The following is a 16286-nucleotide window of genomic DNA, read 5'->3' on the forward strand; positions in this document are numbered from 1 at the left end:
TCCTTCAAAGGCAGCATATCCAGCATATTAGCTTGTAGCAGGTGCCAGGAAAGGAAGGGGGCTCCAACCAGAAGGCAAGTCCCTGAGGACAAACATGTGAAGGTCCAGAACTTTAAAAGCAAAGCTGTGGCCCTCATGCCAGGTCTTTCTGACATACATGGCCACTCTTCTTCTTTATCTTTAAGATTTTATTTATTTATTCATGAGAGAGACACAGAGAAAGAAAGGCAGAGACACAGGAAGAAGGAGAAGCAGGCTCCATGCAGGGAGCCTGACGCAGGACTCGATCCCAGATCTCCAAGATCACGCCCTGGGCTGAAGTCGGCACTAAACTGCTGAGCCACCCAGGCTGCCCATGTAGCCACTCTTATACACAAAAGGACCGGCATCCAGGGCAGGACTACAAAAACCAACATTCTCTCCATTTGGTCTCTGTATCAAAGGAAGCAAACTGTGGCATGGAAGATAGTGAAAAACAAATCATTCAAATGTCATTTCTATTCGGCGCTGGAATGAATCACACATGCACCACCTATTGCAAGCCCACCTCCCCCTTAGAGGAGTTATGAACTGTGTTTCGTGAAGTACCCCTACCACCCATAGCAACATCTTAAATCTTCACCATGGTGGAAAAGCCAAGCATGATTCTGGCTCCACTGTGATGCTCTGAATTCATCTCCTGCTCTTCCTTTTGCTTGCCCCATGCCAACCACATGGACTTCTTCCTTGAACGTGCCAAGTGCTCTTCCCTCAGTCAGATGGTTCACACCCTCACTGCAGAGCCCCTTCTCAGAGAGGTGCCTCTCCTCTGCCCTCTGATCCTCTGACCCCTGGCCTTGCTTTCTCCATGGTCACTTTCTCCATGGTGCCTATTCACATATATGCACTTGCTAGGGCCCCTCCCCTTCCCCACTGGGAGGAGTGCTGCATGGGGTGGGGAAGACACATCAGTTTTGTTTGCTGCAGTATCCCAGTGCTTCTTAGAAAAATAGCTGGTATACAGTAGGTTTTCAATAATTAAGAAACTCATTTACTTGAGAGCAAGAGCAGAAGTACCTCCTATAGCAAACATAGATGTGGCTGTTTGGCTAGTTTAGGGACCAAAGGGTTTTGAGGATGAGGTAAAATTTATCTTCTGATATATATTGGCAATATCAGCTCTTCTTTTGCACACCCTTGATTCCCATTCCCTCTTTCTCATGACTTTGGTAAAATTAAAGGACCGTGGAGTGAGCATGAGTTAGTGCAAAGTCCCTGAAGTGGAAAGTCTAGCTTTAGATCTCCTAGTAATTCGCTTCTGTGATCTTGGACAAATGACTCAGCCTACGAAATTAGGGGATTATAGACCAGGATGAGAAAATGCTTCTCTAAAGTAACCCTAACTTCAGAGGCAGAAGAAAATAAATGGGCAACTTCAGGAGTCTAGATGAGTTACCTCAAGTCCCATATAGTCTACAAATCCTTAGAATCTCTTTTATCTTAAAAATTCATGAATAATATGCATTCTACTTCAAAACACATCTATTATTGAGACATGTTTTAATGTTTTAATAAATTAAAATTTATTTTTTTAAAGATTTATTTATTTATTTATTTATTTATTTATTTATTTATTTATGAGAGAGAGAGAGAGAGAGAGACAGGCAGAGACACAGGCAGAGGGAGAGAGGGAGAAGCAGGCTCCATGCCCGGAGCCCGATTCAGGACTCGATCCTGGGCCTCCAGGATTACGCCCTGGGCCAAAGGCAGGTGCTAAACCGCTGAGCCACCCAGGGATCCCCTTAATAAATTAAAATTTAAATTTTTTTAAGTTTTATTTTTTTGAAAGTAATCTCGCCTCTAACGTGGGGCTCGAACTCACAATCCCGAGATTGTAGAAGGCATGCTCTACTGACTGAGCCAGTCAGGCACCCCTGAATGTTTTAATATTAAAAAGAATATCATGTAAAAAATATTTACAAATGAATCATACAAAGTCGGAGGTTTCGTTCAGAATAATGTGGCAGGGAGGGGTACAGGGAGAGAAATAGAGAAAACAAAGTAACCATGCTGGAGGGTAGGAGGGCAGGGGTTATTATACTATTTTCTAGGCTTTTAAAGAATGCTTAAAAGGAAAAGAAAAATCTTAAAACTGCCAGAGAAAAGGGCTAGGTTACTGGCAAAGGAACAAAAATTAGAAGGACAGCAGGCTTTTTTTTTTTTTTTAGCAACAAGAAAACCAGAAGACAATAGTATGGTATCCAAAGTGCCGAGAAAGAAAATGTTGGTTTAGAATTGTATCACTAGTAGGAACCCCTGGCTGGCTCAGTTCGGAGAGCATGTGACTCTCGATCTCAGGGTTGTGAGTTTGAGTCCTAGGTTGGGTATTCAGATTACTCTAAAAATATATATATAGTCTTAAAAAAGTAATAATAATTGTGTCACTAGTAAAGCTACTAGTAAGAAAAAGTCATTACAGACAAACAAAAACCAAGAGAACATAACATTAAGATACTAGCACTAAAGAAACTTCTAGAAAGTGTACTTCAGGATGAAGAAAAATGAAGGATGGTCAGAGATACAAAAAGCAATGCAGAGCGCATAACACTGCACATAAATCTATACTGTATAAAGCAACAATAATAGTATCTAAATGCTGGGTTAAAAAAAAGAAGACTAAAATATTCGCCAACAAAAGCCTGTAAAGTGGGAGGGGTGGCGATTGGAATTCACATCAACACTGGAAGGAAGGTGAAAATACTGTTTTATTTTAAACCCTGTTAAGCTCAACATGCAGAGTAAAGACTACTTTCTGGACAAATATATGATTTCACCACCTGTGGAATTTAAGAAATAAAACAAATGAACATAGGGGAAGGGAAGGAAAAATAAAAAGGAAAACAGAGAGGAAAGCAAATCATAAGAGATTCTTAACTCTAGGGAACAAACTGAGGGTCCTGGAGGGAAGGAGGGTGGGAGGATGGGGTAACTGGGTGATGGGCATCAAGGAGGGCACAGTGATGTCATGAGCAACTGATGAATCACTAAAGTCTACCTCTAAAAATAATAATACAATACACATTAATTAAATTTAAATTTAATTTTTTTTCTAAAAAGTCTACTTTCTGGTAACTAGCCTAAAGAAACACTTACACCTCTATACAAGGAGATGTATATAAGAATGTTCATGGTAGCATCATGGTAGCAAAAAATTGGAAGTGATTTAAATAATAATCTGTCAAGTGTTATAAGCTTTCTGCAGATCTGTATGTACCAATATACTAAGTGGGGAAAAAAGCAAGTTGTAGAAACTGTATATATCTATATCTATATCTAAATATCTATGGTATATAATAATTTATCATATGTTATATAACATATATATTCTATGTGTACACAACAAAAGAATACAGGACTACATAGCAAATAGACAGGGGAAGTGAGGAGAGAAGCCAGACTTGGGGGTGAATAGAACTTTACCATAAAAACTAAAACTTTATCCTTATAAGTAATATTTCTATTTTTTTGCAAACAGAATATATTCATGTATTTCTTCTGTAAATACAAATTCATTTTAAGATATTTTACTACAATAAAAAAGAAGACAAAACTCCAAATTCTTCAGGGGACAGGGTGTGTCTCCCTTGAACGCCATTTTAGTGCTAGCAGTTGACCACACATGATAAATGCTGACTGACTAGAATATTTCTGTTAGCTCTGTTTTTCCTCTAACCAGCATGACAATGGACAACTCATTATCTTCCTCCTACTTCTCCCCATTTTCTACTTTTATTTATTTTTTTAAGATTTTATTTTTTAAAGTGATCTCTACACCCAAACTCATGACCCAAAGATCAAAAGGTCACACCTTCCTCCTACTGATCAAGGCAGGTGCCCTATTTTCTACTTTTATATATTATATATATATATATATATATATATATATATATATATATATAATATTTTATATTATAACACTTATAATAGTAAAAGTGTGCTTTATTTGAAATAACAAAACATGTTCTTAAGGAATTCCCTGCTCCTCCTTTCTCTCTTGCCCCATGTCCCATGCCCAGAACTCAGGTACAAGGTGCAGACTCACCATTCTGTAATAGCTCCACATCATCCTCATGTATTTGACTCATGTTTAGCTTCTTAACTGTTAATGCTGAAGATAGGACAGATACAAAGTCACTCTAGAATTCCTGAACTTTTGGGCCACCATTACCCCCTCTGTAGCAAACAAGGAAGCTTGTAAACCAGTTCTAGCAGTAAGTATTTCTATGAGATGCCTTGTAGACTATGTGTCAGTGTTCTGGTGAAAGAACAACCCTTGGAGCAGCTGTGACCCAGAAAAATGTTGTTGGCAGGTGACAGGTAGGACATGAACCCAGGGTGTCAAACTCCATGGGGTTCCCACACCAAGAGAAAAATGGACAAAGGGCTTGAGGCAATTAATTTGCAAAACTAAAATATGCATTGCCAATAAACATAGGAAAAAATATTTAACCTCACTTCTGATAAAAAAATATTAATCAGAACAACAAAACTACTCTTTTTGTTATCAAATTGGTAATGATTTTTAAAATATTACACAGGGTTGGCAAATATCTGCAAAATGGATACTTGCATGTAGTACTAGTAACAATGGAAAACAATTCAAACTTTTTTTTTTAAGATTTTATTTATTTATTCATGAGCGACATAGAGAGAGGCAGAGACACAGGTAGAGGGAGAAGTAGGCTCCCTGCAGGCAACCCAGTGCAGGACTCCATCCCAGAACCTGGGACCATGACCCAAGCCAAAGGCAGATGCTCAGCCACTGAGCCACCCAGGTGTCTCTCAAACCTTTTTTTTTTTAAGATTTATTTTATTTATTTCAGAAAGAGAGAGCATGCAAGGGAGAGGGGCAGAAGGAGAGAGAAACACAAGCAGACTTCATGCTGAGCATGGAGCCCAATGTGGAGCTCAGTCTCACAACCCTGAGATAAGACCTGAACCAAAACCAAGAGTTGGATGCTCATCTGACTCTGCCACCCAGGTGACCCATGATTCAAACTTTTTCAGAGGGCAGATTGAACACCAAAATCCTTTAAATTTTGCATACTCTTTGGGCCTAGCAATTCTACTTATTAAGAAATTTATCTTAAAATAATCATGATGGCATGTAGAGATTTAACCACTACATGCCTGCTTATAAAAGCAAAAGATGGGGATCCCTGGGTGGCGCATGGGATCCCTGGGTGGCGCAGCGGTTTGGCGCCTGTCTTTGGCCCGGGGCGCGATCCTGGAGACCCGGGATCGAATCCCACATCGGGCTCCCGGTGCATGGAGCCTGCTTCTCCCTCTGCCTATGTCTCTGCTTCTCTCTCTCTCACTGTGTGCCTATCATAAATAAATAAAATTAAAAAAAATAAATAAATAAAAGCAAAAGATGACGTGGCTTACTTTAAAAAAAAAATGACAGTCTCAATATTCAAAAGCAAGGGTTAAATAGTTCCATAAGTCTACCCATAAGTGGATTAAAAGCAATGCTGAAAGGCACATAATGGCATGTATTTGTGATACAGCAAGAGAAAACAACAGTATACCAAACTTCATGGTTTTTAAAATGACTGTGTGTGTGTATGTGTGTGTCGTAAATTCTCAGGGAAAAATTCTAGAATGTTAGCAGTGGTTAAAGCCAAATGGTAGAACTTCTGGCATTATTTCTTTTCCTCTTTTTGCCAATCAGAATTTTTTAGCTTTTCTAACAATATATACTGTGCTACTATTCTAGTTTAAAACAAAAATATTTTTGAAAATCCATAGCTTTCACCCTCTCAAATGTATATGGTTCTCTTTTCCACAAAGCAGAGTGCAGACAGTGTGGGTGGACCCACACTGAGTGGGGCAGAGGCACATAGCCTTCGCTTCCTCCTCTGGCCTTTCTAACACAGACTTTAAGGCTGGTCTCGGGATAACCTCTCTAAACAGGTTAGAGCTAGGGAAGGAGGTGACCCGCCTCATGGTACCATGGTTCTGGCTTAGCCCTTGCAGAAGGTCAAGGAGGGCTCCTCTGCTGAAGAGAAAGGCGGGGGGTTGCTAGAAGGAAGCATCTTACCTATGAAGTTGATGGCAGCTGCCCTTAGAAAGGACTGAGAGCTCTTCAGGAAGCCAAAGCTCTGGAACAGTAAATCGCCCACAAGCTGTGTTTTGCTTGTGTTCACCTGTGAAGCCAAAGAAGGGGGGTAGTGCTGATCAGAATCTGGGGTGAGGGGTCTTGGGAACACTACTAACCCTCTTACTGTGTCCACAAGCAGCACTGTTCTGTCTTCAGCCAGCTGAAAATGCTTGAACCTATAGCTGCAGACACCCCCACCCCAGCAACAGGGTAGACCTAAGCCGGAAGTTCACAAAGAGAATTTTGCTCCTTCACACCAACATGGGGAAGAGATAATTCATGTGGAGCCAGGAGACCCAGGGTTGAATCCTGGTCCTAACACTGGCTTCAGTTTTCTCATCTGTAACAGCTGAAATGAAACCTGCTCAACCTCCTTTATATAACTGTAAGGCTCCAATGAGATAATGAATGTGGAAGTGTTCTGTAAACTGTAAAAGGCTCCTATCTGTGGAAGGCGATAAGCATTAAAATCCATAATAATAAAATTACTAATGTCTGTTGGTTTCTAACCTACTTGTATAGCCCTTCCTTACTTTTCAGCAAGGATTCCTGATCCTGCCCTGTTCGCAACTTCGTAGGGGCCACAGACTCTTAACACCATGACTACTGACTAAAGCCCTGATGACTCCTGCCTACATCTTTTCCTACCAACTGTAACCAGAAAATCTCTGTCCCATTGCCATCTACTATGCTCACATGACCTTCCTAGCCTCTGAAAGCAGAGACTGGGACACATGAATGTGCATTCTCAGAGTTTGCTGATAACTGAAAATGCGAATCAAGGACTGGAAAGAACGTATCCTTGTCAACCCTCCTCTCTTTAGTCTCTTAGCCTGCCTTTGAGTCCCTAACATAAGTATTGTGGCCTGACTTCTCAGAGACTCTCACTCACCAGGTACTTGCATGTTTCTTCCAATACCTGGATGTGATCACTGAGGGTGGTATGCCGGAATGTCTGGGTGAGTGATGACCAGCCAATCACATTAGTCCACTCTGTCAGGGCCCTTCCACAGGCCTACAGGATGGAGAGAAGGAAATCCCCAAAGGCTCAGTCCAATGGCTCTACAGAGCCAGTCCAGGAGGCTAAGTGGAAGACCACGAAACTGGCTTCCTTCCAAGGGGCTTGGTTGAGGGTTCATAGCTGGGATTAGGCACAACATGGGACCCCGTTCATGACATGGGATGTAAATAGTTTCCAAGAGCAGAACCATATCAAGATAAAGTCAACGGCATCTGAGAGAAGGTAAAAGTGCTCAGAGCCAGTCTGGAGGATGACAACGAGGAAGTGGTTGTAAAATGTACAGCCAAGGCTGGTCTCATGAAAAAGCGAAAGGCTATGCTCTAGCACAAAGAGGGAAGGATGAGTCAGGCTGAGGTTGGTAGCACAGAGGTCACCAGTACCTTGACTACTTCAGTGTTGTTATCCTGAATGCTAAGTAGCAGCGGGACTAGAAAAGTGTAGATCTCTCTTCGGGTGGTGAGTCTAGGCTTGAATTTGTCAATGTGACGCAACATGTGGCTCAGGGCAGAGGTGGCCGAGATCTTCACCTGGTCCCTCTCCTGCCATGAAGAGCAAAATGGAGCTGAGGCAGCTGTGGTTTCCCTCTGGCCCTGCCTGGCCTGGCTGCCATACTCCCACATCTCACTTCCATGTCCAAAGTACACTAACGCCATTGTGTTTCATAATGTAAAGGCAACATGGTTTGTGTATCTGAGTGATTCTCTTTAGAGCCCCAGAGCTAACAAGTCCCTTCATTAAGGCACAAAGCTAGGGAAATCAAGACTATAGCTTCAGATCTGCTCTGGACCATACCTACAGCTTCTAACTTAATTCTCTCCTAAGGATTTAGCTCAGGAATGCCAGATTTTAAAAAATACATATAGTTATTTTATCCACATCCTCATTATGCTGTGAATAAAATTGCTTAATTTATATTAGTTTGTATTAATTAACAATGATCATAAAAAGAGTATATTATATATTAATTGAACAAATGTTTACTGAGTAGCTATCATCAGCTAGGCATAATAACAAATAACAGAGACATAGTTGCTGAAATTTTAGGATTTGGGAAGCAGACAATTTAACAAATTGGATGTATACATTCTTACTTTTTGCACAGTGAACATAATAACCAAATGGAGACATGATTCAATGTATTAGTACTTTTAACTAAAAATTATCACAGGCAGATTAGCTCAAGATCAATGATTGACTATTGCTTCAGTTATCCCTTCCTGCCCCAAATCCCTGAAAGAAATAGTAGAAATATATATTTTTTAAATCCAATGGGTCTGAACTAGATGGTATCCCCCCACCAGAGAAAACTAGAGTATCCCTGAAAGACAAAGAGCATGCAGGATTAGAATTAAAGTTAAAACCACAGGGATGCCTGGGTGGCTCAGTTGGATAAGCATCTGCCTTGGGCTCAGATCATGATCCCAGGGTCCTGGGGTCCTGGGATCCCAGGGTCCTGGGATTGAGCCCAGCATTAGGCTTCCTGCTTAGCAGGGAACCTGCTTCTCCTTCTCTTTCTGCCTCTCCCCACTGTTCTCTCTCTCTCAAATAAATAAATAAAATATATTTTTTTAAAAAGTTGAAACTACAGCCTAAAGTGTGGGCAAGATTAGACTGCTGGAGAAGGTGAACATGTTCTGTGAATGTTCCAAGCTTAACAGCTGTGAATACAAGGAGCTGAAGGGGATGCTGGGAAACCAACAGCAGGGCTGTAGTTCATCTCCTTCCACCTTCTCCTTGCACTCAGCCCTCCCAATATCCTCCTTACTAAATAGCAAGCAGTAGGGGAACATATCACCCCAATAGAGCAGGGAGTGTGCTATCTAGACCAGTGAGATAAGATGGTGCCCTGGGTGTCTGGCAAGACCCAGGAAGAGCAAAGTGCCCTGTAGTTGAATGACAGGCTATTGGCACATCCAACTGTCCATCTATCTCTGGCTGTTTCCCCACAGTTACAGAAGTCAGACTGCAGTAATAGGAATTACTTTCACAGAGGGCCAGTGAAGAGCTGGTATGCAAAATTTCCGGAACCCACTGCCAAGACTCACTGAACATTTAGGAAAATCAGTGCCACAAGAGAAACAAACAAAATAACCCTGCAACCTCCAAGGGCACAATTAATATAATCAAAACAAAACTTTAGGGAAAGTATAATTGGATCCTCAGGAAGATCATGTAAAAAAAGTTATTGAGGACATTTTTGAAAAGTGCTTGGAAATCTAAACTTTGAAATTATAAATAAATAAGTAAACAAATAAATAGAGGCAAAGGTAAAGAAGTGTCCTTATAGAATATTCTAATAGATATTCAGATATCATACTCTCAACCAGAAGAAAAAAATAAAGGGGACCTGCTTCATTAAAAAAACAAACAAACAAAGAATTAGGGGCAGGCTGGGTGGCTCAGCGGTTTAGCGCCGCCTTCAGCTCAGGGCATGATCCTGGAGACCCAGGATCAAGTCCCACATCAGGCTCCCTACATGGATGGAGCCTGCTTCTCCCTCTGCCTGTGTCTCTGCCTCTCTCTCTCTCAATGTTTCTCATGAATAAATAAATAAAATCTTTTAAAAAAAAGAATTAAATAAAAATTCAATAGGTGGACTGAATAAGAGAATAACCACATCTAAAGTAAGAGGAGATTCAGCCCAGAATTCTTCCAAGGTAGACAAAGAGATGGGAAATAGAAAAGAAAAATTAAGAAACACAGAGAATAAATCTAAAGAAGTTCCAGGGATGCCTGGGTGGCTCCGTGGTTGAGCATCTGCCTTTGGCCTAGGGCGTGATCCTGGAGTCTCTGGATCGAGTCCCACATCAGGCTCCCTGCATGGAGCCTGCTTCACCCTCTGCCTATGTCTCTGCCTCTTTCTCTACGTCTTTCATGAATGAATAAATAAAACCTTTAAAAAAAATCTAAAGAAGTTCCAAAGAATAGGACAGAAAGGAGAGAGAAAAAAAGATATACCAACAAAATAATACAAGAAAATTTTACAAATGATAAAACTACTGAGTTTTGCCTAAGTTCCTATGACTAAATGAGAGGTAAAGCAGTACCGGGAACCCAGATCCTATGGCCTTCATTTGGGTCAGTGTTCCTTTCATTCTGCCAGGTTGTCATTGTGTAGATTATGACAATTTCCTATTTCTTGATAAATCAACTTTACATTCTAGCAATATGGAAATATAGCAAGAAAAGATAGCCCAACAATCTTACCACTATAAATATCTTTAAATGCTAGATAAAATATACAAGATACTTTTTTTAATGCATAGCTGAGCTTTTAGAAAGTAAGAGATCCCCAGAGGCCGAAGATAAAGAGGTTGCTGATACTCCAGCTACTGTGCAGGAAGGCAAATGCCACTGGTCTCAATAACCTAGGGTCACATCTGTTCATAACTGCTGGTCTCCCTAGCCTGCCTACAAGGCAACCAGAAGCAGAGAAGCAAGCACAACAGACAGACAGCTCCAAGAGAAGACTTCTACTTTTTATTTTATTTATTCATGAGAGACACACAGAGAGAGAGAGGCAGAGACACAAGCAGAGAGAGAATCAGGCTCCATGCAGGGAGCCCGACATGAGACTTGATGTGGGACTCGATCCCAGGACCCCAGGATCACACCCAAGGCGAAGGCAGATGCCTCAACCACTGAACCACCCAGGCGACCTGAGAAGCCTTCTACTTAATGCCCAAAGAGCCAGAAAGAGAAATCAAAATGCTAATAGAGAGTGAGGAAATCCCTCATCTCTTTTTCTTCCCTCTATTCTCTCATATCACAGTTCCAAAACAAGCCCCATGGGAGTCTGTGGAAGCCAAAACTCTGAGGGAGGGGAACCTTACTTTCCATTTGATGGAGCTGAGGGCCCATGAGGATGGACAAATACCCACTGCTTCATTTCCTCTGCCCTCATGCCACTTGGCCCCATTGTGGGCACAGTTCATAGAAGTGCCTGACATTGCAGAGTAACTAAAATACCAGCTTTTTTCCCCAAGACAACTGGTAAAAGGGAGCCCCAAAGAACTGTAAAACCAAGGAAGTCACAGAGAGAGAGGAGCTAGGGAAAGTGACCCTGTAAAGTTGTTTATGAACTCCTGTGCTCACTCCACATACCATTGACTTTGAAAACTGAACTACAGAAGAGACAATGGTTCAGATCCTAGGCTTGGCCACTGGGTGGCACAAACTCAGAATAGCAAGACTATGAGTTCAAAACTGACAGTGAAATCACAGCCCACACAAGCAGAAGGCTAGTCAGAACTTGCAGCCTGAAGTTAAACAGGTCAATTGCCTGCTAACACAATAATATCAACATTCTCCATAGGATTTAAGTGATACCCAGAGTCAAATAACTTAATATTCATAATGTCATGATACAGTCTAAAATTACTCAGCATGTAAAGACCCAAAGCTCAAAAAAGTAACAATGAATACTCTTGAAATAAATACAGAAATAAAAATTTCCATCAAAGAAACAATATATCAAAAAGAAACATTAGAACTGAGAAATACAATACTGGGTACATTTGTTGGCAAAACACATGTCAGAGGAAAGAGTGAACTGGAAGGCATAGCTACAAAAAGTATCCAGTCTGAACAAAAAAAGAAAAAAAAAGAAAAAAGAAAAAAATGATTGAAAATGAACAAAATCTTGGGAGCTATGGGACAACAATCAATGCCTAAACATTTGTATCATCAGATTCCTAAAAGAAAAGGAGTAAAGTACAGTGCTGAAAAAACTTGGAAGAAATAATGATTAAAAACTTTCCAAGTTTGGTGAAAGACATAGACACAGAGATTTCAAGAAACTCAGTGAACCCCAACCAGGCTAAACCCAAGGTAATCCATGCCAACACCTCCTAAACTACTCAAAGCTAAAGACATATGTGAGACAAAATAAAGGCATTTCCAGACAAATATTGAGAGTATTTCCTATTAACAAACCCTTGTAGAAGAAACCACAAAGAAAGAACAAAAAAAAAAAAAAATGAATCTGAAATAGAGGAGTGAGCTGTGAGAAGAAAGGAAGGTAAAGACATTTGTACACATATGGGTAAATCAAAATAAGTATTGACTGTATAAAACAATAAAAAGGATGATGCTGGTAATAATGACATAAAGACCAAATCTGGGGATTTTAAGAAACTGTGGAACTAAAATCCTAGACAATGTTAACCTATAATATGGGAGGGTGTCATTAGAGTTAAATCATTTTCTTTTTTTTTTAAGATTTATTTATTTGTTTATTTGAGAGAGAGAGCATAGGAGTAGGGGAAAGAGCAGAGAGAGAGAAAGAGAGAATCTCAAGCCGACTCCCCACTGAGCATGGAGTCAGACATAGGGCATGATCCCACAACCCTGAAATCATGACTGGAGCTAAAACCAAGAGTTAGATGCTCAATGGATTGAGCCACCCAGGTGCTCCAGAGTTAAAGCATTCTAAGGTCCTTATATTGTTTGGGTGGAGGATAAAGATATTTCTTTAGGCTTTGTTAAGTATACATGGTGAATTTTAAAACACGTAAAAATAGATAAATTAGGGAGCACCTGGGTGGCTCAGTCAGTTAAGCATCTGACTCTTGATTTTGGCTCAGGCCATGATCTCAATCAGGGTTGGGATCAGGACTCAGTTGAACCCGAGTCCAGCTGGGTGCTCAGAGAGGAGTCTGCTTAATATTCTCTTTCTTTTTCTCCCTCTGCCCCTCCCCCCTCAAATAAATAAATAAAATCTTTATTAAAAAAATAAAAAACATACATGAGTTAGACATTGACCCTGCCATCGTAGAGTATCCAGGCTCACAGAATATGAGGCCAATACAAAACTAATTCAAATCCAAGATTCAAAAATTAAAGACTTATAGAAGCCAGAATAGGGGCATTGAAAGCATGCGTGTCTGCTGTCAAGTCTCTTTTAGCTCTAAAATTCTATGATCTGTAGGGAGGGTAAGACGTGGAGTGGATTGGTATTGCTCTAGGCAGTTGAGATTCCTGAGCCTTTGGGTCCTTTTGACAAGGTTGCTAGCATGCTGGGGTCCCTATGTTGTCTGAGAGCAGGGTAGAGTTGTGAGTTGTCTCCCCACTCTTCTGCAGTGAAGACACGCTGCTGTCATAGCAGCGTGTCATTTTTTTTCCTTCAGTGGCTCCTGGTGAGAGAGTAGGTAGATGAGTGTGTTCTAGGTCTGTCTGTAATAGGGAATGCACTGGGGACAATCCTATGCATGGCTTCAAGTAGCCAAGTCTCCTTTATGTTGCCCCTCCAGGACTTCAGCCTTCCACTGCAGTCCCAGAGCCCTGCCCCAGTACCCTCCACTCAGTTTCCAAGATTCCTCTTCAGCCTCAGCCCACACTGTTCCCAAATGATCCTAGGGAGTTAGGCCCATACATCATTGATGAGTGGACAAAGTTGCTTGGAGATGCTGCAAAAGACCACCTTGATGTCCTCTCCCTTCCCATGACAGATGATGTTCCGTAGGCTCTTTACTGCCTGCACTGTCACTCGTGCCTCATTCTTCAGCAAGTCTTTCAAGAATGGAACCTGGCCCTTCAGAGATTCTGCCTGTTTGGAAGAAGGCAGATATCACTCACCACCTGGAGATCATGCAACACTCTGGGGACAAGGCTTTGAGAAAACAGAGGGTGGCTAAGAAACAGAAATGTGCAATCCAGGGGCTGGATGTGCCCGGGGAGTGGAAGGCTGGTGCTCATGGGGTTTGGAAGGCCTGATGGCCAGTCTGTATAAGTCTACAAACTAGATGTTGTGCTGCCCTAGAATGAGAGGTTGAAGAACATGCTAAACCCAAGGTAACCAAGAGTCCCAAGGAAGGTAAATTAAATGCTTCAGGGACTAACATTTGATTCACATTTGCTCCTCCCCACTCTTACTTGTCCCGGGTGCAGTGCCAGGTTACTGATTCCGCGAAGCCCAACTTCCTTCATAATGAGGTTGGGCTCTTTGACCCACTTGATTAGATTGACCAACAAGTCTTGCCCCAGAGTCTGAGCCACTGATCGGTGCCAGAGGAGCTGTGGGTATAAGGAGACTACAGCTATGGATGGGGAAAACGTTATGAATACCCAGTACCCTCTTCTGCCCTCCCTCAGATCCCATACTCAGGTAAGGAGTATGTGCAGTTGAAAACAGTGGCAGATCTGTACACCTGGAGTGGAGACTAAGGTAAGGAGAGATGATATCCTAATAGAAGGATAGAGGATAATGCTGATAAGGTTTGAATTTTGAATCAGATGCTAGGATCCATGGATCATTCTGGAGGTTGAGTTACTGGCCCCCTTCTCAGGCTTTCCTGCCTCCTTTAACCAGGCACTTGAAGTGCCAGAGAAGGGAACCCCACTTTAAATGGCTTAGTCTTATTCTTTCCTCTTTTGGGGGCTAGTTAACATTTCTGTTAAATGTTCCTCAGCCCAGGAAATGAATGATTCAGGCTGTGGACCTTTCCCCAGGCTTCACCTGTGCATAGAAGGCCCTGGCCAGGATTTTCCAATGATAGCTGGAGCTATAGAGGAGGCTTCTGACAAGGTTGAGGATTCGGTGCAGGATGGCAGGTTCACAGGTCTTCACAATGCCACTGGGGTGGAACACAGGAAGCCAAGAGTTGCTGGGGTGGAGGTGGCAAGGGCCAGTGTGCATGAAACAGGAAAGACACAAGGGCTGAGGAATCAGGAGACCAGGGGGCTGAGAGGTGGGGAAGGGACAGCTGAAGGCTGGGACTTGGAAAACTGGGGCAAGGGGACTAGAGTGGTGCCAAGGTTACTGGGGAAATAGCCTCACCTTGTCAGGTCCATGATCCCTATGTAGTAAAATCTGGGGCAGGACAGAAGGTCCCAGCAACAATGCTGATCTCCATAGACTACCACTCCATCATATGCAGCTGCTGAGAACACCAACTTCACTACCTCCAGGGCACAACTGAAGGTCACCACCATTGGGTTTGTGAAAAGAAAGGGACAAAAGGATGGACAATGCATTATGCCCTCATTTGCATCCTGCGCGGGAAGCCAGGAGACAGTTATCTACTCTGGTAACTGTGTTCTGCTTTCCTGCTGACAAAAATCCATGGATCTGTGAAGCCCATTTCCAGTTACCCATCCAATCCTTCAACCCTGGCCCTCATCCAACCACAGAGTCCTATGAAAAAGACTATAGAGGGATCTCAGTGCTGTAGTTTTCCCTATATGCTCTTGGGGGCACAGAATGGGGTTAGGATATCTCTTCACCTCTGCACCCATCTAATCAGAATGTCTCTGCTTATTGGTTTTGTTTTTGTTTTATGTAAGATTCAATTTATTTATTTATTTATTTATTTTTTTATATTTATTTAAAAAGATTATTTATTCATGAGAGACACAGAGAGAGAGAAAGGCAGAGACATAGGCAGAGGGAGAAGCAGGCTCCATGCAGGAAGCCTGATGTGGGACTTGATCCTGGGACTCCGGGATCACACCCTGAGTCAAAGGCAGACACTCAACCACTGAGCCACCCAGGCATCCCCGTAAGATTCCATTTAAATAGAATGTCCTGAGGTTTAAAAAAAAAAAAAAAAAGTACGATAACCAGACATTTTGGAGTCCAATCCCTTTTCAAGAAAAGAAAATGGAATCCCAACCGTGACATGTTCAAGAGCTAGTGACAAAGCCAAGCAAGAGGTCAATGAGACTCAAACGGCCACAACTGCATGGAAAGACTGATATAGATGTGGGCTTACCCTGCCACCTACAATCTACTTGAATCTCTTCATGTGCAGTTATGAACGTGAATCAGCTGAAGCATGCATGCAAGAAGAGAAATGAGAAGCTTGAAAATATGTGAGAATATTCTAGCAGATGGGTCATCCAGGGCTCTCTGGAATTGGCTAGTCTCAGCTGTACATCATGAGGGGGTTAGGCTTACCTAGTGGGGTCAAAGGGCTTGCTCTTGCTACCTGGGCCCCCCTCCTTGCTGTAGACCACCATCTTCTGAGGGACATTTTGTTCAATCACCCAGTAGAGATGACACAGTATAGCCAGCAAAAGCCGAGGGTAGAGCTCCTGGACAGCTTCCTGGCACAGGGACCCTGACAGCATCTCATACAAAGCGCATGTCACCTGGGAGACAGTGGGGGAAGACATAAGATAGTC

The 16286-nt window shown here is 42.1% G+C and overlaps 1 protein-coding gene across 1 annotated transcript in view; it reads right to left on the reverse strand.

The window, feature by feature from the left end:
- Positions 1 to 2749: 2749 nt before the first annotated feature.
- Positions 2750 to 16286, reverse strand: part of LOC121480094 (maestro heat-like repeat-containing protein family member 7) — a 31637-nt gene continuing 18100 nt past the window's right edge. Inside the window, exons 7-11 of the mRNA XM_041736389.1 lie at positions 7544 to 7702; positions 7035 to 7157; positions 6083 to 6188; positions 4082 to 4147; positions 2750 to 2816 (exon numbers count right to left, since the gene is read on the reverse strand). Coding sequence (XP_041592323.1) covers positions 2785 to 2816; positions 4082 to 4147; positions 6083 to 6188; positions 7035 to 7157; positions 7544 to 7702 — 486 coding nt within the window. The 3' untranslated portion in view covers positions 2750 to 2784. The remainder of the gene's footprint in view (positions 2817 to 4081; positions 4148 to 6082; positions 6189 to 7034; positions 7158 to 7543; positions 7703 to 16286) is intronic.

Source organism: Vulpes lagopus, chromosome 21 (assembly GCF_018345385.1).
Source record: "Vulpes lagopus strain Blue_001 chromosome 21, ASM1834538v1, whole genome shotgun sequence".
Lineage (NCBI taxonomy): Eukaryota > Metazoa > Chordata > Mammalia > Carnivora > Canidae > Vulpes > Vulpes lagopus.